General features: G+C 44.0%; 2 protein-coding genes and 1 non-coding gene across 4 annotated transcripts; 1 reads left to right on the forward strand and 2 right to left on the reverse strand.

Annotated features, from left to right (window-relative positions):
* Positions 1 to 10476: 10476 nt before the first annotated feature.
* On the reverse strand, positions 10477 to 10548 carry TRNAE-UUC. Its single transcript has one exon. It is a non-coding gene; the product is annotated as a tRNA-Glu (tRNA).
* A 574-nt stretch (positions 10549 to 11122) lies between these two features.
* CCDC115 (coiled-coil domain containing 115) lies at positions 11123 to 15659 on the reverse strand. 2 transcript variants are annotated; one of them, XM_030307168.1, is made up of 5 exons: positions 15400 to 15659; positions 15222 to 15325; positions 15051 to 15133; positions 14301 to 14432; positions 11123 to 12534 (listed from the first exon to the last, which is right to left on the reverse strand). In XM_030307168.1, exons 1-5 carry the CDS (start codon positions 15571 to 15573, stop codon positions 12422 to 12424), a joined length of 606 nt encoding a protein of 201 aa, XP_030163028.1. In that variant the 5' UTR covers positions 15574 to 15659; the 3' UTR covers positions 11123 to 12421. The 2 variants fall into 2 exon arrangements, with proteins under 2 accessions (XP_030163028.1, XP_030163021.1); XM_030307161.1 differs by having other exon boundaries at positions 14301 to 14447.
* Positions 15660 to 16008: 349 nt separating this feature from the next.
* On the forward strand, positions 16009 to 20315 carry IMP4 (IMP U3 small nucleolar ribonucleoprotein 4). Its single transcript, XM_030307146.1, has 9 exons — positions 16009 to 16287; positions 16430 to 16538; positions 18300 to 18383; positions 19091 to 19200; positions 19279 to 19411; positions 19510 to 19664; positions 19747 to 19841; positions 19962 to 20035; positions 20126 to 20315. The coding sequence occupies exons 1-9, from the start codon at positions 16285 to 16287 to the stop codon at positions 20236 to 20238; spliced, it is 876 nt and encodes a 291-aa protein (XP_030163006.1). The 5' UTR covers positions 16009 to 16284; the 3' UTR covers positions 20239 to 20315.
* Positions 20316 to 27163: the final 6848 nt, after the last annotated feature.

A 27163-nucleotide genomic window follows, 5' to 3' on the forward strand; every position in this document is an offset into this window, starting at 1 on the left:
GTGTATAAAGGGAAACCACAGATGGCCAGAGTTCTTCCCTAGAGATGTTAATGGGGGGAATGTTGAAAATGAAGTACCCAGCACAATATCCTAGCAGTATGACTGTATTACCAATACTAAAAGCCTGAGAGTTTAAGCAAAGCGAGCCCTCTACAAGGTACACCTGGGATCCCTGTCAGCAATTGTCCTGAATTCTTCTTGCAGCAGGAGCCTGAAATCCCTGGCTTTGTCTCTTTTTCCCACTTTTGCCATCAGTGTATGGAAACAGCAGTGGTTGAGCTGTAGTTGTTGGGTGCTCCTGCCTGTTGCTCAGGCATCTGGAGCCAGAACCTGGTACTGTCTTCCTGGAAAGGGCTTTTCTTGCACTCACCAGCTTCTGGAGCATACTGCCCATGTGTGAACTGTCTGCTAGTGAAAATTAGGGCATCTCAAGCAGCCAGGGGAATGAAGCAAGCTGGTTCTCCTTCACCTTCCATAGCACAACTGGCTAAGCACCACGTGCCCAGGGACTAACAGACCATCTTCTGTTTGGATATTTGTCACTGGTCACTCTCACTGAACACAGGAGCAACGTAGAAACTCCCTGCCTCTTCCTGGGTGCTGGCTGAGTGTGTGAGAGCTCCATGGCTCCTAAGTGTGAGCAAAGACCTGGTTAGAAAAAACAGTGAAGGGAAGGGAGGGCCCCCAAGAGGGCCAATATTCTACATTTTCAATGGGAATGGAATCAAACTGGAAAGAAGATGTCTAATTTAATTTCCACTCACCCCAGAAAAGAGACCAGCTCCCTTCCGAAACCTCTGGCTCACCCTACCCACAAACCTACACAAGGCACCTTCACATGGCCTAGGCCTCTGGATGTCCAAATTGTTCTGAAACAGAATTCAAAGGGACTGTTGTGCAACATTTACCCCACAGTTACAAGGACATCGCCAGACTCCCCACTTCCAAGCAGGGGATATTCCTCACAGAGCCCAACTCTGAATGGACCCTAGGGATAACTTCCCCTGTAAATTTAGCAAAGTGGTGACAATGGATACATGGAAGACCAGCGTTCTTTATGAAAGATGAGAATTGGACAATGGTGAGGATGAAGGGATTCTCCTAGCAAGCTGGCTGTTTCAGGCATTGCATGAAAGATGCTTAATGTGCAATGTAGTTAAGGACAAAGCTCTTTCCTAGGGTTTAAACAGAGTGGTTAAGAATACTTTTTACTACATTCATCTAAAATGCTCGTTGACAGCTGCTTTAAGCACACTGTAGTTCAAGGCAGTTAAGACAAGGCATTTCTTGGGAACATGGGTGGCTCAGTCGGTTAAGCATCTGACTCTTGATCTTGTTTAAGGTCATGATCTCACAATTCAAGCATTCGATCCCCACATCAGGCTCTGTGTTGATGGCCTTGGGATCTGTGCTGATGGAGTGGAGCCTGCTTGGGATTCTGTCTCTTTCTCTCAGCCCCTGCCCCCACGTGTGCATGCTCTCCTCTCTCTCTCTCTCTCTCTCTCTCTCTCTCAGTAAGTAAACTTAAAAAAAGACAAGGCATTTCTATAATATTTATGGAGTACACATAAGGAGCACCTTTTTACAAAGACTTATTTTTTACTTTTTTATGTTTATTTTTGAGAGAGAGAGGGAGAGACAGAGGGCACATGCAAGTGTGAGAAGGTGTGAAGGGTAAAGACAGAGGGAGAGAGAATACCAAGCAAGCTCCACACTATCAGTGCAGGGTCTGATGTGGGACTTGATCCCACCAACTGATAACAACCTGAGCTGATATCAAGAGTCAGGCGCTCAACTGACTAAGCTACCCAGGCACCCCAGGTGCACGTTTTACTAAATGGTGAGAGGTTCATGCAAGTGACAAGAAAAACAGTATAGTTTTAGGCACTTCAGTGCATGGCCATTGCTTATTGCTAATATATAGTGTTTCAACAAAGTTTCCTATGAGATCAGTGTAAAGGCTAATAAAGAATGTTTGAAGTACAGTGTAGTTTTAGGCACTTGGATAGAAGGCCCTTCCCTATTGTTGATCTAATGAAGTTTAAGAACATTTTATTCAGAAGGCATTTGGAACCCTCACTGAGAACACAGGGTTTCAGGTAGTTAAACAAACACATGGGCATTCCCTAGTGCTTACCAGGATTTAACCACACTTCTTACTGGATAAATACAAGAAACTAACTCAAAAATGCTTTAAGCATTAATTGAGCATTTGTCCTCAATTAAACATAAAAACATTCCCTAAGGCTAAAAACACAGGGTTTAAACAAAAGTTTATACTAGATGTCCATTATAAGTGACACAAAAGATGCATTAACCACCATGTAGATTTAGATACTTCAGAGCTAGGGCATTTCCAGTGCTTCTACACCAGAATTGGAATAGTTATGACTGTGTATCCAAAACCTTTTTGAACTAGGCTTGACACAAAACACAATTAGGCAGAGAAGCACATGGTCATTCCCTTTGCTAACAGAATGTTTGAACAAAAGCTCCTTTTGTAAAAGGCAGTTAAGAACACAGTCATTTTCTGCTGCTAATAGAGAGTGTTTCAACAAGAGATCCTATGCTGTGTAGGTGATGGCTACATGAATGATACTATAAGCACAATGGAGTTTCAGACACTTAGGCCCAAACCCCCTCCCTAGAGTTTACAGAGAGGTTAAAAACACTCCTTGCTACATTCATCTGAAACACTAATTGACATCTGCTTTAAGCACAGTGCAATTTTAGGCTCTTACGATCAAGGCCATTGGAACAATGTCTAGACAGTCTCTCAAGACACTTTAAACACAGTGTAGTTTTAGGCCATGAAGCATAAAGCCCTTCCATTCTATGTATACAAAGAAGTTTAGCAAGACTTCCTACTGCATGAACTTACAAGTGAATGGGATCCTCAGTGAGCACACAGCTTTTTCAGGCACGTAACCACATAGGCATTTCCTGTGTCTTATACAGAATTATTTAAGCCCCCTCCTTATGGGAAAAATCTAAGAAACTAACTCAAAGATGCTTCTGGTAGAGTTTTTTCCAGCAGTTAAGCACATGGCCTTTCTGTATTGTGAACACATACTTTTTGGAATAGAAACAGGCACGGAGACTTGAGAAAGTGAGAAGACAGAGAAATTTATCCCAAATGAAAGAACAAGCAGAGATCTAAGTGAAACAGATATAAATAACCCCCAAAGGGGAAAGAGAGAGAGAGAGGAAAACCAAAAAAAGGCTCTAAATTATAGAGAACAAACTACTGGTTACTGGAGTGGACAGGATGGAGGGACAGGTTAAGTAGTGAGCTTGTCATGATGAGCACTGAGTGGTGCTCCTGGAATTGTTGAGTCAATCTACTATATGCTTGAAACTAAGATCACATTGTATTTTAACTAAGGGACTTCAAGTAATAATAAGAAAATGAAAAAAAAAAAACCTTTAAGGCGGGGAATGAAAGCCACTTGAAGCACATTGTGGTTTTAGGCAGTGAAGCACGTGGCCATTCCTATTGCTCATATACACTGTTGCAACAGATGTTCCAATGAGATGTCTGTGAAAAGGTACATGTAAGACACTTTCAGCAGTGAGTAGCTTTAAGCAATTAAGCAGTAGGCCCTTCCCTAGTTTGTATACACAGGAGTTAGGAGCACTTCCTCCAACATTGACCAAAAACGTTAACTGAATTTAAGCACACTGCAGATTCAGGGAGTTAAGGCCATGTCCATCCTCTAGTGCCTTACTATAAGCGCATCTTTTCTGTGTAAAAGGCCTATGCAAGCCACTTGAAACACAACCTCTACCTTTAGGAAGATACATGCAGATCCATTACCCTCTAACAAATATGGAGTATTTAAACAAATGGTCCTATTCCATGTACATGAAATTCTACATGAAAGCCCTTTGAAGAACACTGTACTTTTAAGCAGTGAAGCACTTGGCCAGTTCTGTTGCAGGGAGTATGGCCGAAGTCGCAAAAGATGAGTCCGCGAAGTGCAGTTAAGTGAAGGTCCTCATAATGGAGTCGGAATGAGGCCCCGACTCCAGAATGAAGCTTCTTTTTATTAGGATAATTGCTAAAGATTATGTGCATAAAGTCAGCTAAGCAAGTGTGTTAATCAGCCTTTAAAGATTGAATTTCGAGTTAAATGGTTTCTATAACACTAGGAAGGATCAGGTGTGAAGGAGGATCCGGCCTTGGACAATGTTAATGGCTCTGGGCGTTCCTTATGAGCCTCTGCCGCGTTCAGCTGTGTAAACATGTCCTAAGGCCTTGCACCTTCTCCAGCCCTTCCCTTTGGAAGTCTTTTCCTTTGATGTTTCTCTCCTGCATCTCCCATACACTTCCTATTCCTCATATAGAATGTTTTGATGAGTTTATTCGCATATATTGAAAGTCATCAGCCAGTCTTGAAACAGGGTAGTTTTAAGCCATTAAGTTTAAGTGTTTCTATAAAGAGATTTAAGAACACTTGTCACTTCATGTATTTTAAAAATATTTGGAGATTTTACCAAGTGCATGGCTGTTTCAGGCAGTTAAGCACCTATACACGCCCTAGTGATCATTTAGAAGGATTTAAGCACATTTCTTACTGGATGAATCTAAGAGACTAACGCAAAGATGCCTTAGCCACAATTGTGTTGTGGCAGTTAAGTGCATGGCCATTCCCTTATGATAATAAACAGATTTTAGAGAAAATACCCAACTAGATGCATGTTGAAAGCCAAATGAAAGATGTATTAAGCACGGCATAGTTAGGCGGTCAAAAAGAAGTCTCTTCCATAGCATTTATCCAACCAGGTGGAAGAACACTTGTAATTATATGTATTAAAAGGAATTTGAAATACTCAGAACACAACTATCAGGCAGCTCATCACATGGACATTCCCTAGTGCTTGAACAGATGGGTGTAAGCACACTTCTTCCTGCCTTTGAGAAGGTAATTCACAAATGCTTTAAGAAAAGTGTTTTTCTGTGAGTTAAGAACATGGACACTGCCTTGTGCAAATATAGAGGGTTTGAACAAAAGTTCCTACTGGATCTACACTGAAAGCTGCATGAATAATGCCACTGTACTTTTAGGCACCTAACGCTAGGCCATTTCCTGGTGCTTCTACACAAGGGTTTAAGAATACTTCTGACTACACATCCCCAAGAAGCTTTCTAAAACCCTCTTGCAGCAAAGGGTACTTTTCAGCAGTAAAGCACAAGTATCTACACAGAGAGGTGGTGGGGAAAGTGTTACTCCATATGTCTATGAGGGACAAGACTGTCACTTGAAGCACAGTAATGCTTTGGGCACTTAAGTATGGGGCCTTTCCCTATGGCTAGTAGAGAATGTTTTTTAAAGTTTTTATTTAAATGCCAGTTGTGATGTATGTATGGTGTTTGGTGTCTGTGTGTGGTGTATGTTTGGTGTGTGTGGGTATCTCTGTGGTGACTGAGTGTGCGATATACCTTTACTATGTGTGTATATGGTAAGTGTGTGGTGTTGTGAAAGTGCGCTGTATGGTATATGTGTGGAGTTGTGGGTTGACTGTTTTGTGTGTGTGTGTGGCATGTGTGGTATATATTTGGCATATGCGTGGTGTGTGTGTGTGACATATTCTTTTGGTTTCACTTGTGTGTTTGTGGAAGTGTTATATGTGAGGCGTCTGCCAAGTATCTGTTTTGTGTGTGTAGTGGTGGTATTTTTGTGGCATGCTCTGTGTGTGTGTGTTGTATGTGTGATCTGTGTCTTTGGGGTGTGTGCTGCATGTGTGGTGTGAGTGTGAGAGATGAATGTGTTTGTTGTGTGTGGTGTATATTTGGTATGTGTGTTTGCTTGGTATTTTTGTGATGGGTGTGGTGTTGATGTGGTGTGTGGGTGGGGAGCGTGTGTGATGTATGTGCATTATATGTGTCATTAGTGCTTATGTTTGTGTGAGGGTGGTGTGTGTGCTGAGTTCATTTTGTGCCATATGGCTTGTGGTGTGTGTGTGTGTGTGTTTGTGGGTGTGTGTGATATAGGCACGGTGCGTGTATTATGTGCGTGTTATGTGAGTGTGGCTTGACTGTGGTATGTGTGGTATTTGTGAGATATGTATGTGGCTTCCTTGTCATGTATGTGTGGCGTCCACATGGCAAATGTGTGTCACGTATGTGTGTATTGTGTGTGTGGTATATGCGTGTTGTGTGTATGGCATGTGAGACATGTATGGTCTTTGTGGTGTATATGAAGTGTGCGCATGCTATTTGTGTGTGCCCAGTATATTTTTGGTTAAAAGCTGGTCTATGATTTGTGTGTGGTATACACTTAGATATAGTGTATGTGTGAGGTTTTTTGTGTGTCTTTTATGTGTTGTATGTGTTAGCAGTGCAGTGTGTGTGTGAGTGTTTGGTGCATGTGCTAATATTTGCCTGGTGTATGTGTGGTGTCAGGTGGCTTATGTGTGGCGTTCGTGTGGTTATGTATCGTTTTTGGTGGCAAATATGTGTGGGAATTTGTGTGGAATATGTGTTCTGTGTGTGTTGAGTGGTTTGTATGTCATCTGTGTGGTTTATGTGCGGTGTGCGTATGTGGTATATGTGGTACGTGTAGTATCTGTACGGTGAGGATCGGTGCATGTGAGGTATGTGTGTGTGGTAGATGTGTCACACGTACATGTGGAAATCATGGTGCATGTGGTACGTGCGGTGTAAGGTCTGCACGTCTTTTGTGTGTGTGGTGTGTGTCTCTGAAATATACGTCTTGAATGTGTAATGTACGTGTGGTATGTGGTGAAAGGGTGTTGTATGTGGTGTGTGTGTGGTGTATGCTTGGCTTGCGGGTCCGTGGCGTATGTGCGTGGTGTGTGTTGTATGTGTGTTATGTATGCAGTGTGAGTGTCACATGTGTTCATGTGTTGCATGTGGGCATGTTGTTGATGTGGTGTGTGTGCAGGGTGTGTGGAGTCTGTGTGTGCTGCATGTGCAGTGTTACCTGGTGTGTGGGTTCAGGTTGTGTGTGTGACACATATGTGGTGTGTGCATCCTAATAGTTCTATGTGTGCGTGTAGTGCGTGTGTATGATACATGTGTTGTGCATGAATAGTGTAGCTATGTTGTGTTTGGGGCATGTATCCTCTTGTGAGTTTTGCGTATGTGTGGTGTGAGTGGTGTTTGTGTAGTGTATGTTTGTGTGTGGAATATGTGTAGTGTGTCTGTGGTGACTGTGTGAGGGCTGTGTTTTGTGGCAGTCTTTGTGTAATATGCACATTGCCTGTGTGTGGTGTATGTGTAGGTTGTGTGTGGGGTAAATGTGTGGTCCGTGTGCGGAGTGTGTAATATATATCTCGTGTGTGTGTTATCTGTGTGGTGTACATTTGGCCTGTGTGTGTTCTGTGTCATGTGTGTGTACATTGAGTGTGGCATATGCATGATAATAGTGGTTGTCTCCATGGTATGTATTTGATTTGTGTTTCGTGGGGTTGTTTCTGGTATTTCTGGTTTGTGTTGTGTGTATGGTATGTACAGCCTGTGGTTTGTATGCTGTAGATGTTGTGTCTCTGATGTGTGCGTGAGTGGTGTGTTTATGGTGTTTTTGTCAAGTGTGGGTTGTGTTGGGTGCATAGTTATTTTATATGTTGGGGGTTGTGTAGTGCATGTGTCATGTATGTGCTTGGAGTGTGTGTGTGTGTGTGTGTGTGTGTGTGTGTGTGTGTGTGTGGAGTCTATGTGTGGTCTGTGAAGGGTATATGGGTGGTGTATGGGGTATATGGGTGGTGTGGCAGTGCTGTATGAGTTGTGTGTTGATTTGCATGTGGAAGATTGTGTGTGTGTGTGTGTGTGTGGGTGTGGGTGTGTGAATGTTATAAGTACCTGGTTATTGTGTGGGGAATGTGGGGTGTGTTTGTGGTATCTCTGGATAGTGTGTGTTGTACTTGAAGTGTGTTTGTGTGTGTATTTGTGGTATATGTGTATTGTATGTGTGGTGAAGGTGTGATATGTGCTGCGTGTGTGGTATATGTGTGGCTTGTTGTAGTATAGATGTAGTCTGTATATTTGGTATATTTGTGATGCATGTTGTGTGAAGGCAGACTATGTGGTGCGTGTGCAGGATACACATGATGTAACAGTTCCTTTTGTGTTGTGAGTATGCAGAATGTGTGTGTGAAATATAGGTGCGGTGTATATGTGATGTGTGTGCTGTGTTGCGGTATATGTATGGCATGTGCAGTGTGTGGTATGGATTTGTTCAGTTTATTTGGTGTGTTTTACTTGTGGAGTGAGTGTTCTGTATGTGTGGTTATTGTGTGATGCATGTGTGGTATATCTATGTGATATCTTGTTTGGTAAATGTGTGGCGTGTCAGTGTATGGTTATATGTGTGGTGTGTCTGGCGTCTGTTTAAAGTGGTTGTGATTTAAGTGTTTTTCTGTGTTTTATATGTATGATATGTGTGGCATATGTGTGGTGTGTGTGTGCTAATGGTATTCGTGTGGTGCGTGTGGAGTGTGCATGGTGTATCAGTGCTATATAAGAGGTTTATGTGTGTTCGTGTGTGCTGTATGTATGGGATGTGAGTTGTGATGGTGGTGTATCTCTGGTATGTTTATTCTCCATGTGCAGTGTGTGTTTATTTGGTGTTTGTGTGACATGCGTGCTGTGTGTGGTATTTGTGTGGTGTTTGTGTTGTGTATGTGTGCCATGCATATGCGGGTGTGTGTGTGTGTGTTACGTATGGTGTATGGATATGTGTGGTGTTGATATTTGTTTTGCAGATTTGCTGGTTTGCATTTGTGTGTGTATTTGTTGTTTCTGAGTTATATATCATGTGAATGTTTGGCATATATGTGGTACATGTGTTATATATGTGCTATTTGCAATATTTGTGGTGTATATGTGTCATGATTGGTGAGGGTGTGCTATTTTGTGTAGTATGTATGTGGTATATATTGGTGTGTTTCTAGTATATGTATGGTATGCCTGTGTGTTCAGTATGTGTGGTGTGTATTAGCAAGACTGTGTGTACTATATGTATGTGTATATGTGATGGAAGTTTGATATGCAGGGTATGTGTGCATGTGTGTGGTATATATGTGATGTATATGCGGTATGTGTCTGGTGTGGGTGTGGTGAACGTGTGTTTCTGTGTGACATGTATGAGCTGGGCAGTGCATGTGGTGTGTATGTATGTGTGTGTGTGTGTGTGTGTGTGTGTGTGTGAGTGTGGTAAATAAGGAGTGTCTGTGGTGTGTGTGATGGGGGGGACTTGTGTGGTTATTTTGCTGTCTCTAAAGAATTTCTTCCGGTTTTCCTGAGGGCTCTGACTCTGAGTTTGATGGCCGGTGGATCCATGCCTAGATTCCAAATGGAGTAGCAAACTGTTGCAACTGGCAAAATCTTTTTCTTCCTCTTTTCAGTTTTCATTTGAGGAAAACCAGCATTCACCTGATTGGCTATTTCTAGTCTATTTACAGATATGTGAGTTGTTAAATTTTAGTTTATTCAGCTTTTTTTCTTGTGAAGACAGGAGTGATGACTTCCAAACTCCATTGTATCTATTTTAACATGTAATATGTTAATATTAATATTATATTAATTATATATTTTTATTTATATATATTAATATTTAACATGTAATATTTTAAAGTAATATGATAATAGAAATAATTTCTCCCCCCAAAATGTGTGAATGAATAAACTAGTGTAGTGGTCTACTCCTGAAGGCAGGACCTGCACATAACCTCCCTGGATTGACTAAGTGAACCAGAGAAAAGGAGGTGGAAAATTGAGGAAGGCATTTAGTGACTCATGTTTGTAGTTTTTGATGGGCATTGTGCACGTGTTGCGGGGGGGGGGGGGGGGGGGGCTGAGTGAGGGGTTATTTTAAAGTTTTAAGTAACTTTCATAAAGGGTAGGGGGAACACCGGCTTGCTCAGGTGAAAAAAAAACGGAACTCTAACCACTGGACCATTCGGCAAACAAAGCGGCCACAAGACCAGAGAAAGTTAAATTGTCAGAGACTTCTTCCAACTGGCTCTCTCCAGACCATTCATGCACTTCATCCCGTGCTCCTCCAGAGACTCAGCTCCAACCCTTGCAGCCCAGCTTCTGCACTGTCTCTGGAGCAGAGGCTGCAAGTGTCTTGATTCCACCCAGCCCCTCCTTCCTCCTGGAGGGTGTCCTTACCCAGAGGTGTGTGGGAGGGGCCAGACAGTGGTCACCCTCCACTGAGATTGACAATAAATTTTGAATATTTTAAATATTATTTAATATTTAAATATAATAGTATTCACTTCTATAATGTATATGGTATCTTCTATAATTAATAAGTTGCTGATAGAGAAAACAGTTACTGATATGGTGAAAATTGACACTTCGTTCAAAATACAGAAAGCTGGGGCCCAGAGCTCCCTGGGCCTCAATTTCTCCAGGTTTAAATAGAGAGAAATGCCCAATGCTATCTGAGGTGTTCCACTGGCAGAAGAAACAAAATTCCAGCCAATTGAAGAAACAAAACACCTCTCTTCCCATACCGGGAGTCGAACCCGGGCCGCCTGGGTGAAAACCAGGTATCCTAACCGCTAGACCATATGGGAGTCAGCACCAACCTGCCTCTCATCTTGTATACATCACTTCTATCAATTTGTCATGTGCACCCCCACACAACAGCGGCGCACTACCGGGCTCGCTCCGCCCATGGAGATTCGCTCTGACTGCAGCCCCACCAGCCCCAGTTTCAAGACCCCTTTCTCAAGACTCGGCCTGGGTGGGAACATCCGGGCCTCCTCAGGGGCGGGAACTCCTGGTCCCGGAAATCTAAAGGACTAGAGCCAGGGCAGATTGCCGGGCGTTTCGGTCTTCACAGTCCGCGTTTGCAGGCACACCTGAAGCCCAACTCCAAACAATAAACGGTCATTTACTGACATCTAAAATAAAGGACCCCTTCTAGGACCGGAGTTCCACGTTAATATCTTTTCCGTGAAAAGCAAAAACGGATTGTGGTATCTTATTTTAGCTTCTTCGTTGGTAGCAGCCGTATTTTGTTCTGAAATTTCTCTACTTTACTTTTGAGTGCTTCCAGTAGGCTTTTCACGGACAGTTTAAGCTCAAAGTGGCAAAAACAAAAACAAAACATTCTCCCCAATCCAATCACAAATCTGACCACTGCGATTAAAGTATATGTGAAAGGCTCAAGGATTATTAACTGACAGTAAGATCAATGAAACAATGGAAGTCCAAAATATGGTAGGGGTACACACTGGGATTAAGTGAAAGAATAAAAGGTGGCATCTCAAAGCGGTAGGGGTGGATTAATCAACATAATGTATATATGTATGTAGACCTATGGTAGAAAAGACAAATTGGTTGCAAGATTCACTCCGTACCTCAACTGAAAGTTTTTGAGGAAAACACTGGAGAATTCCTTTATCACATCAATTACAACCCCAAGTCCAGAAATCATAAAACAGCTGATTGATCAATTCAACTCTATTACGAAAACTGACTAAAAAGAAAAATACAAGAGCTGGGTGATGGTTACTACAGCTTTCACCTTAGTTATTCATTAAGCTAGTCAATTATTTTGTGCAGTTTAATTTGTTTTATTTTATAATAAAGGCTTTAAAAAAACACCATATGGAAAGTTAAAAGACAAATTGGGAAAAATATTTATATTTCGTATATGAACAAAGGATTAATTTTCCCCAAACATAAAGATTACCTCCTGGAAACTGCTAAAAATACCAACAACCCAGCAGGAAAATGAAGCATGGACACAGTTCCCATCACAGGAAATACAACTGGACCTTCAAAAATTAAAAGAGGGTTGGTCTCACTCCTGTAAAGATAGAGGAGGTTTTTAAAAATCTGAAAGGTCTTTTCCTGGAGTTCCCTTCCTAGAGTTCCCTTGAAAATCTAAGTCAAATCTTTTTTACTTTCTGGCTTAAAACCTGTCAAGGACTGCCTATCTACTCAGGTGTTTGTGTTTTTTATTGACATGGAATCATGCTGTCCTGATCTGTTATCCATGTTTGGTTTTTTTTCCTACATCAAAATCAGTTTTGAGAATCTAGTGAAACTGAAGCACCTATTTTTTGCCCTTCCCTGCCACTAGCTGGATAGTATTGCATCTTGTAAAGAAACTGCAGCTGATATATCCACGAGGATGTTCTGGTTATTTACTAATATGAACTAACCTAACAACTTTGCCCTCTGCCCCACATGACTGTGTCCTAGGAGAATACAAGCCTAGAAGTGGTTTCACAGTAGTGACTTTCAACATTACTCAGTTTGCCTCTTCAAACTTTCACATCTAACAAAGCTGAAAACATGCAAACCAGAGAAATTTTAAGTAGTAGGGATTAGCTGGGAATAGGGGCAGGGGCAATCTGTGAAGGAGGAAGGCCTGAGATAAGGTAGCCAGCCACATGAAGGAACAGCTGCGCTCACTCCTCTGTCTCTGGTCACAGGTCAAGCAGACTCAGGCTCCAGCTGCTTGAGTTTTTCCTGGAGCCCCCGGAGCTGGCTTCGACCCCAGTCAATGCGGATCTGAAGGGTGGCCATGTCTGCAGCCAGCTGCAGGCCTAAATGAAGAGATACGATTGTCACCATGGTATCTGTGATGTGACACATGACTCAGGGGACATCCCCAGGGACTGGAAAGGCTCCAGAACTCTGGCCTCCATGCTACTCCTAAAATATTCCAGGAAGAGCCTTGCATTGGCTACTTCAGAACTTCACTAGACACACAAAATTCTACCTCTTCAACAGACCTCCTTGACCCCCTTACTGTCACCCATCAAGAACTAAAAATCCACAGATCATAACACTGTTGCATGTCCTCATTTCCTTCCTTCTTTCCTTCATTATCACAGTACTTCACTGTTCTCTCCCTCTATCTGTATTCTCTGCCTCCAAGAGTGCTCCACGTCCTGGATCCACATCGAGGTGGCTTTTGCCTGACGCCTCTATTGAGTCATCTGGGTCCTCCGTGCTGCCTAGTCCACTGGCCAGTTCAGTCTTCAGCCTACCTGCCTAACAGCAGAGCTGGCCATGCATCTGATCACCTCTCTCCAGGAAGCACTTTCTCTTCTTTTCTTCTGGGGTCCCTTACCCTCTGGGTGATGCTCCTGCCTCAGCACTGCTTCTCAGTCTCCTCATCTGGTTTCTCCCCTATCTCTTCCCATCTCCTCTCCACACTCCAAGGCCCTCTGCTGATCTCAGCTTTAATGCCGTGTGTCAGCAGCTTGAGAATTTAAACACCAGTGTCATGCAGTGGGCTCCCAAATCGCTCTTTCAAGGCCAGGTCTCTTCCAGACTCCAGATTGCATGTGCCCAGACACCTGATCAAAGTCCCCACCACCCAGCACTGGGAACATACTCACACCCAACTCCTGACTTTACCCTTGGCTGCAACTCTGCAGCCCTCTCACAACAGGTGAGGGCAGCTTCAGTCCCCAGGTGGTCTGGCTCAGGTGGAATCCCCAGGTGGAATCTAGGGGCTCATTCTTCACTCCTTCCCTTACTCTCAAATTGATCTATCAGCAAATCCTATGGCTTTTACTCTCAAAACATACAGGTTCCCACCACTTACCCCCTCCTTCACAGCCTTCACCTGTATCTCAAGCATGGCTGCTCCCTGGCACCTGCTTCCTCCCTTTGCTCTTGTCTTTTCCCACCCAGTACCCACAACTTTCCTACCACTCTGTGGGTCCAGTGCACCTCCCTCTGTTCAGAGCCAAAGTCCTCATCAGGGTCTACACAGCCTCAAATCACCTGGCCCAGCCCCCCTCTGACCTCAGCTCCTGGCATTACCCCCTGCATTAATTCCACTCCAACCTATTGGCTTCCTCTCTGCCATCTCAAACACCATCTCATCTCAAAGCATTTGCCCTGGCTAATACTTCTGCCAACAACACCAATCCCCCAGATCACCCACAAAGTTCTCTCCATCTCTTCAGAGAAGCCTTTCCAGACCACCCTTCATAAAATAACTCCTCTAGCCCACTCCTGTCCAACTCCATCCACTGTACCCTATCTTATTTTTTCATAACAATCCCCTACCTGGTATTATGTATAGGGCTTACTTATTTACTTGCATGTTCTCTTTCTCCCCTCAACAGAATAAACATTCCATGAGGGGTGTTTATCCCTTTTGTTTCCTGCTGTATCCCCAGCACCTAGCATGGGCCTGGAACACTACCAACAGCCAGTAAATGCTTTCTGAAAAAACAGCAGGTGTACGACAAAAGTCTGATGGAGAAATCCTGGAAAATCCTTTGCAGATTAAGCCCAGCTGTGGCATGGCATTAGTGCTCAAGTCCTTCCAGGAGACAGAGGATCCACTCACCCTCCCGGAAGCTGGCTTGGGCCTGCCGTAGACTGTGAGGAACCAGGATTCCAAACCAGTTCAGAGGGTCCCGGAGGGCTGGGAAGGACTCTGGCTCTGGGGTTCTGGTGAGACCCTTGCGTCTTCGCAAAGCTGGGTAAAGAAAGACTGGAGGTTGGGGGTTTCATTAAGTATTCCTTGTCTTCTCAGTGACAATGTTGAACTTGATCTGAGCTCATGATCCTGACAAACACCGATGGTTGGAAAATTCCCCCAACAATTTATGTTCCAGAAAGCAGCTTACCATAAAGAACAACCCTTCCCTTTGTGACTCAGATGAGAGGCCCTGACCACTCTTTCTCAAGACTCTCATAACATCAGCAAATGACTCCCTTGTTAACCTGTGACAGAACGACACACTGACTTTTCTCATTTGCCTGAACATGCTGAAAGGCCAGACAGAACCTCCAACTCCCCATTCCTCTCATAAGTGACTGCGATTAGAATTTTGTCCCTCTAAGGTAGTTAGACATATAAACATTTTCTGTCCAACTGACTGAAACCTACCCTGATTGCAAAACTATCACAACTGTAAAGGACCTTATCTAAAACTTGTCTACCCTGCTGAGACATTCTGATCCTCCAATCTGGGCCGCTCTCTCCATCGCAACACCCTTAATAAAATCATCTCCTCAATTATCCTGTACATTTTGTTTTTGACATCGGGAGGGCGCCCAGGCGGGAAGAAGCGGGGGAGGGAGGGGGACCCACCTGCCTCTCGGGGCCCCACCTCCTCTGGAGTCTGGGCGCTGGCTCTCACCAGCCAGAACCTCTGGAGTCCGTCCTGGGCCTCGCTGAAGAACGAGAAGGTAGGATCGACATTTGGAGGCCCCAGCCTGGACCCCTGCCCGCCTACCCGCTCCAGCATGCACAGCTCCTCACCTGGTGCAGACGCAGACCTGGGGCTCCATGAGGGAGGCATACTGCAGGGGACCTACCGATTTGGCACCCATAGAGTAGCGAGCTTTGGAAAGCGAGAGCCAGCCCTGAGATGAGAGGAGAGCGGTGAAACTCAGTTTACCTCCGCATGCCCTCTCGCCCTCCCTCCCCAGCCTCCCACCTCCTCCACCCGAGCGTTCAGTGCCGCCCGCTTCGCCTCCAGTTCTTCCAGGTCCTGGAACAGCTGCAGAAGCAGCGAGTCCAACTCCGCTCGTAGGTCCGGCGCAGCCATGGGCCCAAGGAACTGAGGTCTGGAACCAGCCTCTTCCCAGGTCGTCCAATCGCCGTTCGCCATGCCGGCATGACAGCCAATAGGCCCCCGAGACCCGCCTTCAAGGGGCGTTCCCAGACGTGGGCCTAGTCTCCGGATGTTTAGAGGTAGCCGGGTAGTCGCTTCTAAAGGCAAGCGCGCCTAGAGCAGCGGCACAGAACTGATTAGTCGGCTTCTCTGAAGTAGGCCAGCCTACCGAACAGTCGGCTAGAATTATGGGTAGTTCTGAGTTCCTTCTGGCGATGGCTGCATTTTAAAAGTAGGGCTATAGCTGTGGCGATGGACGAGGCAGCCATTTTAAGGGAGGAGGGGTTTCAATTCCCGGAACCCGGAGGCGAGCCTCTGGTCTACCGCTGTGCTGCTTTTACAGTTGCTGGGTCATTTAAGGCCGCCAGTTATGAATATTTTAGCAGTTCGTCATCTTAAAATTGGGCATCCTGCACAGCAGTGATAAGTAGCGAAGCCACACACTGACATCTTTATTAACTGCTATCCTATGGGACAACACTTTGACGCCAGCCTATTGGCTGCTCCAGTGAGCATGCGCTTCCAGACTGGCCAATCGCCTTGCGACTTCCACCCCACCCTTCACCATCTTAGCATTGGGCGCTTCTAGCAGTAGCAGAGTCTAGTGAAGCTTCTGGCTACGTTCTTGGTTGAGGGCAGAATCGAGGGTGGAGCTGCGCGGGCTGAGCCGGCAGATTCTCCGGGACCCACGTGGAAGCCGCGCTCAGAATGGTAGGAGGAATGTTTGAGCTCCTGCTTTTGATGTTGGGGGTTCGCGGAGGGCTGGGGATGGTTCCTGGACTTGGGGCGGGTGGCCCTCGGGGCCCGGGCGTGTGTGGCTAGAAAGAGGTCGACCGGACCCGCTGTTCCCTAGCTGCGTCGTGAGGCCCGCCTTCGCCGGGAGTACCTGTACCGCAAGGCACGCGAGGAGTCGCAGCGAGCCGCCCAGGAGAAGAAAGAGAAGGTTCGGCGCGCGCTCGAAGGTATGCCTGTCGCCGCCCCTAGGCAGCTCTAAATGTGTCATTATGAAGACCATTGGTTTGCATTTTAAAACCCAACGGAATAAAACCCTTTTATTAGCATTTCTTAGTGTGGCTAAGAACACTGGGCCGTTTTCCTTGCCTGTTGGGTCTCCTGTTGGTTTGCAGATGCCCCTTCCGTGATGGTATGAATTACTTACATTTGTGCTGCAGTATCCAGATTTTACAATTTGCCTATTAATTTTGTTTACAGTGTGTTCTTACCAAATTTAAATTCTTTACGTTGTCCTATAGATATTTTACCTCCGCCCCCACCGCCCTTATTTTTCTTTTTGCTACCTTCAGTACAAGGTAGCAAGAATATCTCACTGTCTTAGCATTGTTATGATTCCCTTGCTTTTTAAAACTGTTAAATTGCAGAGAACTTAATTTTATTTGAGTTGTTAATTAGGATCTAACTTTGCAGTATTTTCTCCACTTTTTTAAAAAAAGTATTTTCTATGCTTTTTATTTGTCATACTAATGAAGAGTGTTACACATGCCTAATGGGAAGTCCCGTATCCATCCCTATTTTCTTGGTTCTTGTGTGGATGGAACTTTGTTTTCTATTCTGATAGTACTTTAGCTTAATACCTCTAATTACTTTAAATTCACTTTGATTTTCTTATGGTTTAGACAGAAAGTGCATATGTTTTGTATATATATGTTTGCATTAAGCATTGTGTTAAACACTTGTGACCTATCTGCCCACATTAGAAATTAAAAATGCTCAATATATTGAAATTCAAGAATATTTACCCCAACTCAGATAACCACAACATTGAATAGTGTTTGAAAATAAACCGTTTCCTTGTTTTTCTTTGTGCTTATGTCATGCTTGTTTGTATCCCTAAATCATATGGCTCGATTTTTAGTTTTAAATGTAATTTTTAGGTTGTATGTATTCTTTCACAGCTTTATATTTTCACTCAGCATTGTTTCTAAGATCAGTTGAGTGTAGTGGGGGCTCCCATTTCCCTGTGCTTGGTATTGAGCTTATTTTTAGTTTGGGGCAGTTAAGAACAGCACTGCTGCTATGAACCTTTTCTTCCATGTGCAAGTATTTCTCCAGGGCATATTGGAAAGAAATCTTGGGTCCAAGGGCATGTTCATATTCTGTACTTCAGCTCTGCCTACAGCCCAGCCCTTCTGCCAAATACAGCTTTAGTTCACAGAAGAAACCTCTGACCCAAAGCATCAAGATTAGCAGTTTGGGGGCACTTGGGTGGCTCAGTCGGATTTAAGCATCCGACTTCAGCTCAGTTCATGATCTCACAGTTTGTGAGTTCCAGTCCCACCTCAGGCTCTACACTGAGTATGCAGACCCTGCAAGATTAGCAGTTTTGTTATCAGAGGGTTTCAGGATTTCTGGTCCACCTTTGTACAGAGCACTCTGGATTTATTCTTTAAAAAAATTAGTTTGTTAATTTTTTCTAATTACAAAAACAGTATATACTTGCGATTAAATATTTTTAGAAAGCCCTCAAACCATGAAACTCAGGAACAATAAACAACCTGTAACCATTGTTAACGGGTTGGCATGTAAGACAAATTGTTTTGTCTTTCCCTTCCTCCTGCCAAAAAATCATGAATCTTCTTTCTGCACAGAAAGGAGTAAAAAGGTACTTTTTCATCAAGTCTGTACAGTTTTTGTAAGCCACGGTGTTGTTCAAATGAAGAATCCATGCTTGTGTCTTACTCAGCCCCTCTGTCTTCCCCCTGCAGAGAACCGCCTGATTCCTACGGAGTTACGCAGGGAGGCTCTGGCCTTACAGGGATCCCTGGAGTTTGATGATGCCGGTGGTGAAGGTGAACTTTCCTGATACTGAGCCAGCTTTTCTCCCTGCACTTGAGCCTGCTGGCTTCCATGTCATTCCTCAGACACCTTGAAGGAAAGGCTCTGCAGCTCCTGCTCCCAAAACTCTCCCAAGTGCCCTCATGGCTCTGCACAGATGGCACCTCAGAACAGCTCTTCTTTACTGCTCCTCATTCCATTTATGTAACACATACAATATTATCCCACTTTCTGTTTTGTCTGTTGTTTCCCTTACTAGAATAGGAACTCTGCCAGGGCAAGACAGTGTCCATTTTGTTCACTGCCATGTCCCCAGCTCCTGGTACTTCCTTGGCATCCACGTGTTTCATTCATTGCGTTATTCAACAGATATTAAAGGTATCAAAGACATTATAAATTTTTGTAATGAGGGAAAGGAGTCTGTTACCTTTGGCCTAACAATCTGGACTTGTGCTAGTATGGTAGCAACTAACCCTGTGTGATAAATATAATTAAAATGAACTAAAATTAAATCATATTTAAAAACTTAGTGCCTCAGTCACACTTGTGTTTGTGATCAGTGTGGCTGGGGAGCCACCTTCCTGCCCAGTGCAGGTGTGGAGCATTTTCATTGTTGAAGGTGTTACCAGACAGTGTTGCTCTAGACAGATTCACGCTCCCTCAAGTTAGCGTTTTACTTCCCAAGACGATGTCCTGTTCTTGCCCCTCATGCTCCTGACAGGTGTGACCAACCACATGGATGATGAATATCGATGGGCAGGGGTTGAGGATCCTAAGGTCATGATCACTACCTCTCGAGATCCCAGTTCTCGCCTGAAGATGTTTGCAAAGGTACCAGTAGTGGGGAGCAAGTGGGAGATGCTAAGGCACTAGTGGCCCCAGTCCTAATTGGAGTGTGTTCGTGTGCAGGAGCTGAAGTTGGTGTTCCCGGGTGCCCAGCGCATGAACCGTGGCCGGCATGAGGTGGGGGCACTGGTGCGAGCCTGCAAAGCCAACGGGGTCACTGACCTGCTGGTTGTCCATGAGCATCGAGGCACACCTGGTAAGTCTGGTGGGCAGGCACCAAGGTGTCTGCTGGGGTTGCTGGGGTGACCGTCTGAGAGCAGAGCGGGTCTCTGACGGCCTGCCTGGCCCCGCCAGTGGGGTTCATTGTCAGCCACCTGCCCTTCGGCCCCACTGCTTACTTCACACTGTGCAATGTGGTCATGCGGCATGACATCCCTGACCTGGGAACCGTGTCAGAGGCCAAGCCTCACCTCATCATGCATGGCTTCTCCTCCCGCCTAGGCAAGCGGGTGAGTCTGGGTCCAAAGGGTGAGGGCTGGGGGCAGGGAGTTCCAGGCTGGGCATTTGCCGCTCTCCTTCCCTCTGACCCAGGTCTCTGACATACTCCGTTACCTGTTCCCTGTGCCCAAAGATGACAGCCACCGGGTCATCACCTTTGCGAACCAAGATGATTATATCTCCTTCCGGTGGGTCCATGGGCTGGCCTTAGAATGGTGTCCTGACTTTTGTGTCCCTCTGCTGTTTATTGTCGACCCACATCTGCTCCCTGTCTCCCCTCATCCCTGCCCTGCCTCCCCTCGCCCCAGGCACCACGTATATAGGAAGACCAACCACCGCAGTGTGGAGCTGACTGAGGTTGGGCCTCGCTTTGAACTGAAGTGTGAGTTTGGGGCTTTACTCTACTTCTGGTCAGGGATGGGGAGGGAGTCTGGCAGTATAGATGACAATGTGCCAATCTCCATCCCCCCAGTGTATATGATTCGCCTGGGCACGCTGGAGCAGGAGGCCACCGCAGATGTGGAGTGGCGCTGGCACCCGTATACCAACACCGCACGCAAGAGGGTCTTTCTGAGTGCTGAGTGAGCCCACTCACTGATCAGGACATAGACCTGGACCCAGGAGGAAGGGAGGGGTCAGAATAAAGTCTGTGTGCCACACTACCACATTTGTCTCCGTGTGGTCAGGACAAGCCCACTGTCAGGCTGAATGTGAGGGACAGTGTTCCTGGGGTCCCCTCGGAGGGAACCTGACAGCTCAAGGACATTTTGAGGCCTGATATTGATATTGTGTGTAGGACGAGGCAGGCCCAACCTGCTGGCTTGTACCTTAGCCATAGGGAAGGTTCGGGAGATTTGATGCTGCTGTGACTGGAAAGTCAGAGGCCCTCTGAGAACTCATCTCAGACTGGGGATGGACAGTGGTACGGGTTTTACACAGAATGTTCGTGAAGACCCGACAGCATGCACCCAAGCAACACCCTTCGGAGAGAAATCCATCACACCACAGTGGGGCAGCCTGAGAACAAGTCAGGCAGGGGCATGGAGAGTGGAGAGCTACAGGGTAGCGTGAAGCAGCAGGGGCCATCTGGATGATCCATGTAAAGACCCTGAGCTGGACATACTCATGAGGGTCCCAGGAGCAGGAGTGGCCTAGTGGGGGGGGGGGGGGCTTGGGGGGGACTGGCGATAGGACCTCACATGATGTCTGTGGCTTTTGGCTCCACTCGTGAATCCAGAGGCTTCTGGAGCCTCTCACCTTGCCATCGCCTCGGTTCATGAAGAATATGCCACTAAAATTTTCGTGTAAGTTACAGAAATTCCAAAATATATACAAAGCAGAGTAGTATAATATTTTATGTTAGTTTCCAGGGGCTGCTGTCACAAATTGCCATAAACTGGGTGGCTTAAAACAACAAATTCATTTAAATTCTGGAGACCAGAAGTCAGATTAAGGTGTTGGTTGTATTCTCAACCCCTCCTCCGTTACTTGCCTCTTCCAGCTTCTGGTGGCTGCCAACAATCCTTAGTGTTCTTTGGCATGTGATTGCAGCATTGTGGTTTCTGCCTTTGTCTTCACATGATCTCTACTATCTGTGTCCTTTGTGTGTCTTTTATACGGACACTTGTCATTGGATTTATAGCCCATGAGAAAATCAAGGTTTTTTTTAACATTTATTTTTGAGAGAGAAAGAGCGTGAGTTGGGGAAGGACAGAGAGAGAGAGACACATCCGGAGCAGCTCCAGGCTCAGCTGTCAGCACAGAGCCCGACGTGGGGCTCGAACCCACAAGCCATGAGATCATGACCTGAAGTCCAACACTTAACCGACTGAGCCACCCAGGTGCTCCTTATTTTTTAATAGCACAGAAGTCTCACTTAGAACAGCCGCCTTTGTGCTGGGGGCCAATTTTCAGCCAGGGACAGGCAGAAAATAAGATGCGAAGTATTTAATATTCCCTTCATTGTGAGTTCTTCTGTGCTAAAATTAGCCTTCAAGTGTAATTGTTTCAAGTTCCTGGGAAAATCCACACAGGCTCACTGGTAGTGGAGGGCTTTATTTAGACCATTGGGTGTGTGTTTTGCTTATCAGCTGCATTCAGCCATTGGGATGAGTGGTATAAATGTTAACTTTTGTAATGTTAAGTATCCAAGTTAATGGAGGATACTCAGTAAGCAGGGAGGCATCCTCCTCCGGCCTGCCACGTCTGCAAGAGGTACAGGGAGATAAAGAAAACAGGAAGGGCAGGAGCCCCACACCTACTGAAGGTGAGGCATGAGGACACGCAGTTGTTTGAATGGCACCCCCCTCCCTCTCCCCTCCCCGCCCCCCCCCCCCCAAGTATGGCCACAGCCTAATTCTTGGTGCCTGTGAATATGACCTTATTTGGGGAAAAAAAGGTCTTTGCAGATGGGGGGATAATCAAGTTAATGTTAAGTCCTGTTTTCCCTGGAAAAACATACTGTGCTGGTGGAAGAACCTGTGAGTAAAGTCTTTTCAGATGGCAGTTTGGTAGGTTTCTTAGCATTTAAAATGTGGTTCTACTTCTTGAGTCATCATGCTAGGGTCAAAAATGGTCCCTGTGATGCTGCTGAGGACAGTTTAGGCCTGACTGTTAGGCCTGGACAGCTTTACCTGGATGTTTGACCAGGGGAGCTTGTAAAGTTTGTCAATAAAATAACAGTAGTTAAAATAAGGCAAGAGACAAGTTAGGGGAAACGTCCACTGTAGCACTTGTGTATTGCACAGATAATATCTGAGGACTCAGGGAGCCTTCAATTTGAGGCATGGTACAGCAATTAAAGGGATATTTGTGCATCTTTTGTTTGAATTTTCTAGAAAATCAGTTAATAAATTATACAGTTTTGAAATGTGAAGGACAAGAGAGGAGGCAGAAGTGGGTGTGGGCTTTTGGTGCCTACCATTTGGAGCATCTCTCCTGGCCAGGGAGCAGTGGCCCAGGGAGAACAGAGGGCTGTTGGGCTCCCTGTTTCATGTCTGCAACTGATCTTCATGTTCTAGTATTCTTCTCAATATTCAGAAATAAAACATGTGGGGAATCCAAGTCAAGGGCATGAGAGATCCGTGCTCTGTTTTTGTAACTTTTATATATAAACGTGACATTTCAAAAGTAGAAGTTTTAAAGGAATTATTGCTAATCTTATTGAACGACAATATTGGAGTTCCTTTAGAAAATGTTTCGTTAGTTTTTAGAGACATGGTGAAGTATTTGGAGGTGAAATATCAGCTCCATAACTTGCTTGAAAATGCTTCAGGAGGGGGGGGAAAGTAGCTAAAACAAAATACTAATTGTCATATTTAGTAGAGGGTTTGTTACATTCTTTCTAATTTGTTGTATGTTTCAAATTTTTCACGGTAAAGCTTAAAAGGAAAATAATTAAAAATGCCTTCTGTTGTTACTTAAAGCATATTTTTAAGTTATTGAAAAGCTTCAAGCAAAAAAATTGAGGTGTGAAAATAAAAGGTAACTTCAGATACAATGAGGTTAATAGGCCAGCAGGGGGTGTTCTCACCCCCAACCATTCCTTGTTAACTGCAGACCCAACTGGAAGAAAAACCTTTTAAGTCCCTTGCTACTTTAGCTGCTGGTTTGCTATTCCCCACCATCCTCTTGCAGGAGAAAGGTTTTCTACTGGCAACAGCCCAGCCAATGAGAGACAGTCACAACTCAGCCAATGAAAAGCCACTATACTTTGAACTCCCAGTTTATTCGCATGGACTTTTTGTTTAGAACACCCCTCCCAACTTCCCATTTTCCTCTATAAAAGAGCATTCCATTCCTCTCCTTTGTTCTCTGGACTTTCCTATGGTTTTGCCCAATCGTGCTTGTCTTGGATTACAGTTCCCTACTATTCCCAGATAAACCCATTTTTTGTTGGTAAATAACTGGCAGTTTTAAAGTTACCAAAAGAGACATGCTAAACAGTAACAGTAAAGCCATGGAGAGGGCCAAGGGGTGGGGAAGAAGAGGAGAGAGAATGTATTCATTTTTCACTTTTAGGCATTGGTCCACCAGACTGGCTGCAGTGAACATCATGCCCACTTTCCCTTATTCTCCCTTATTATTTCCTTAGGGCACATTCCTAGAAGTGGAATTTCTGATCCAAGGAGATGCATAAGTGTAGTAAGCCTTTTGATACTTGCTACCAGAAAGTTTGTAGCAGGAGACCATTTTTATCAGATTGGCAAAGATGAAAAAGTTTCAGTATGGTTCACACTGTGGGGAATTAGGAATTGAGTTTTGAATAGATGCAAAGCTTTAGGGGGAAATTTCATAATTTCGACTTTGATCCAGTGGCCAGACCTGGGAATGTGCCTGACCTGCACACCATGTGCACAGTGGTCACCAAGCAACCATCTGCACCATTGTTTCTAGCACAGGGAAACGGCCTAAGTGTCCATCAGTAGCACTAAATTTACATAAATTAGGATGCATCCACAGAGTGAAACACTGCAGCCACAGAAGAACACCTCAAGATAGAGTGTTAAGTAAAAAGCATGGTGAAATGCCATATGTGATATGTTACGGGTTTGCAAAATAAAGGGCAAGGGCCCTGTGCTGGTGTATGAACTGCATTATCTCTAGGAGGGTAAACATTCAAATGGTGCCTTGCAGAAGGGAACCAGTGCACTGGGACCCAGGGAGGAGGGAGACTTTACTTCAGTGCTGTGAGTAGACATTTCATTTACTTCTTGACCACTTTTGTGAGCTCCCTTCTGGGTTCCCTGCCCACTTTTCTTTGGAGTGCAGGAGAGGCACTTTGATTTGTTCTGATTGGCTTCAGGAGTTTAAAGATGTTGGAAATACTTCTCTAAAACTGACACTTCTTTAAGTTGTAAAAGGAACACACCCTCATGTTTAAAAAAAATACAGAAGTGCACAGTGAAAAATAAGCCACCTTCCTACTCCCCATGACCCCAACAATCCAGCCGTATTCTCCAGAAACTATTGACTATTGCCTTAAAATATATATATATTATTAATATATATAATATATATGTTATATATTATTAATATATATAATATATATTTTATATAGATATATGTTATATATTATATAGATAGATATAGATGTTATATATATATATATATATAATCTATCTACCGTCTATATACCTATATATCTATATATAGACATATATATCTAGGGATCATGCTGTGCACACCATTCTGAAACTTGGTGTCTTTCCCTTTAATAATTTGATACCTCTAGGTTATCAAAGATACCCAGTACACGTGAATCCACTTCCTATTTAATGGATGCACACTCAAGTGTTTCCTATTTTTACTCTCAGAAGTCTTGCTTCAAAACATCATTGAACATACTTCTGTGTACACTTACGTGAGTATATCTGATGAATAAATTCCTGCGAGTGGAATTTTGTCTTTAAAATGATCATAGATGCTGCTGAATTGTCCCCCAAGAGGCTGTCCCAGCCACTGTCAGTAGGTCTGTTTCTGTGTCCTTGCCAGTACTGAGTACTATCAGACTTATCAACATAAGCCAAGCTCTAGATGCAGAATGATTTGTAGTTCTTTAATTATGACAGGTGTTGTGCATCTTGTCAAATACTATTGGGAATTTGTATGTGTGTGTTCTCTGTGAGCTGTTTGCTCTCCTTCTCTATAGAAATGACTGTTCACCTCTGTATTGATTGTTTTAAATATTTACTTGTGCAAAATTTCAAGCATAAGAGTAAGAGAGGACCATATGGTAGCCCCTCTCAATGTTGGCCAGTCTGGTTTCCTTTGTAGCCCCACCTACTCCCTATATCCACTTCACTCGTTTATTTGAAACAAATCCTAGACACCATGTTATTTTATCCATGAATATTTCTGCATATATTTCTAAAAGATAACAAGAATAACAATACCATATTATACCTAAAAAAACAATTATTCCAAATATATATTTTATATATTCCAAATATGTTATTTTAAATATCCAGTTACTGTTCAGTTTTCCCTGATTACAGTATGTTAGTTTGAACTAGGATCCACATTAGGTCCATTCGTTGCAAATGATTGACAAGTCATTTGTCATTCTTTTTTTAAACAGCTCTATTGAGATATAATTCACACATCACACAGTTAACCCAAAGTATACAATTAAAAAATACAAACAATTAAGCTTCTTCTATTATCTTCACAGGGTTGTACAACCATCGCTCTAGTTTTAGAACATTTTGTCTCTCCGACAAGGAACCCCATCCCCATAAGCTGTCACTCCCCATTCCCCTCCAACCATCCCTTCACCCTCAGCCCCTCGCAACCACTAATCTACTTTTGGTCCATAGACCTATTGTGGGTATTTCATATGAATGGAATCATCCAACATGTGGTGTTTTTGTGACTGCCTTCTTTTATTTAGCAGTACACTGTCAAAGTTTACCCCTGTTGTCAGTACTCCATTTCTTTTTGGTGCTGAATAATGTATGTGTATGCCACATTTATCACTTTATGAAATTTGGGTGGTTTCTGCTTTGGAGCTGTTATGAATAGTGCCGCCATAAATACTTGTGTATACATCCTAAGTCTCTAGTAACCTATAGGATTCCCTGTTTTTAATCTTTTCTTTGAAATATATTCAATTATTCAATTAGGACACTGGTTTATTTGTCTTGTAGAGTTTCCACAGTCTGATCTTGTTCCTGCTGTGTCACTTAATATTTTCCTATGCCTTTATATTTCCTTTGCATTAACATCTAGATCTAAAGGTTCGGTCAGATACAGGTTTAAATCTTGTTGGCAGGAATGCTTGTGTTCTTTTACCAGGAGGCTGATAACGTGTGTCTTTTTTTGATGTTAGCAGACATTAATATCATTGCCTAGCTTTATTAATTCACTAGAGATTTCAAACCTGGTGGCTATTTTTCAGTAAATATGAAATCTTTCTTGCATTATAATTTCAAGTTCATTTTTTGCTAGTATGTAGGGAAGTGATTTCTGTGTGCATAGGTGTGATATGTGTGTATTATATTTCAACCAGATACTTTATTACACTTTCTTATAAGCCCTTTTGGTTTTTCATAAGATTTTCTAGAACATTCTAGCTGATTATGCCATATGCCATATGCCAGTTACAGCATTTTTGACAGACCCCTCCTTTTTTTCTACTTGCCAGAGTGCATCGGCTAGGAACGCAAAACACCCAGCAACAGCAGCAGCAGCATGAGATGCCCCTGCCCTTGCTCTTGGTCTCCTTACAGGAATCCTTCCAGAGATGTAATACTTACCCAGACATAGATGTACAATTAGCTTCTCTCTAGTTTTATAACTGAGTGGCAGAAGCCGGTGGAGACAGACCCATACCTCCCTTTGGTTGTGATGCCATGGGTTCTGCACTCAGCAACCAAAGAGCCCTTAGCTATGCAGGACCCCAGCCAGACTAAGATTAACAGAATGTGGCCAGTTGGTCTTTTCAAAATAAAGTGCCACATACAGAGGTGTGTGTGTACCGGGCTAAAATTGTGTATAGAAAGTGAACGCC

Source organism: Lynx canadensis, chromosome A1 (assembly GCF_007474595.2).
Source record: "Lynx canadensis isolate LIC74 chromosome A1, mLynCan4.pri.v2, whole genome shotgun sequence".
NCBI classification, from domain to species: Eukaryota; Metazoa; Chordata; class Mammalia; order Carnivora; family Felidae; genus Lynx; species Lynx canadensis.

Excerpts from the sequence above, each read along its gene's own strand:
- CCDC115 (XM_030307161.1), bottom strand. The coding sequence starts at position 15,573 with ATGGCGAACGGCGATTGGACGACCTGGGAAGAGGCTGGTTCCAGACCT. Across the intron at positions 15,326-15,399 it reads TGAACGCTCGGGTGGAGGAG|GGCTGGCTCTCGCTTTCCAA; the intron begins GTGGGAGGCTGG and ends CTCTCATCTCAG. Across the intron at positions 12,535-14,300 it reads CCAAGCCAGCTTCCGGGAGG|GCCTGCAGCTGGCTGCAGAC; the intron begins GTGAGTGGATCC and ends CTCTTCATTTAG.
- IMP4 (XM_030307146.1), top strand. Across the intron at positions 19,412-19,509 it reads TGAGCATCGAGGCACACCTG|TGGGGTTCATTGTCAGCCAC; the intron begins GTAAGTCTGGTG and ends TGGCCCCGCCAG. Across the intron at positions 20,036-20,125 it reads GCCTCGCTTTGAACTGAAGT|TGTATATGATTCGCCTGGGC; the intron begins GTGAGTTTGGGG and ends CCATCCCCCCAG.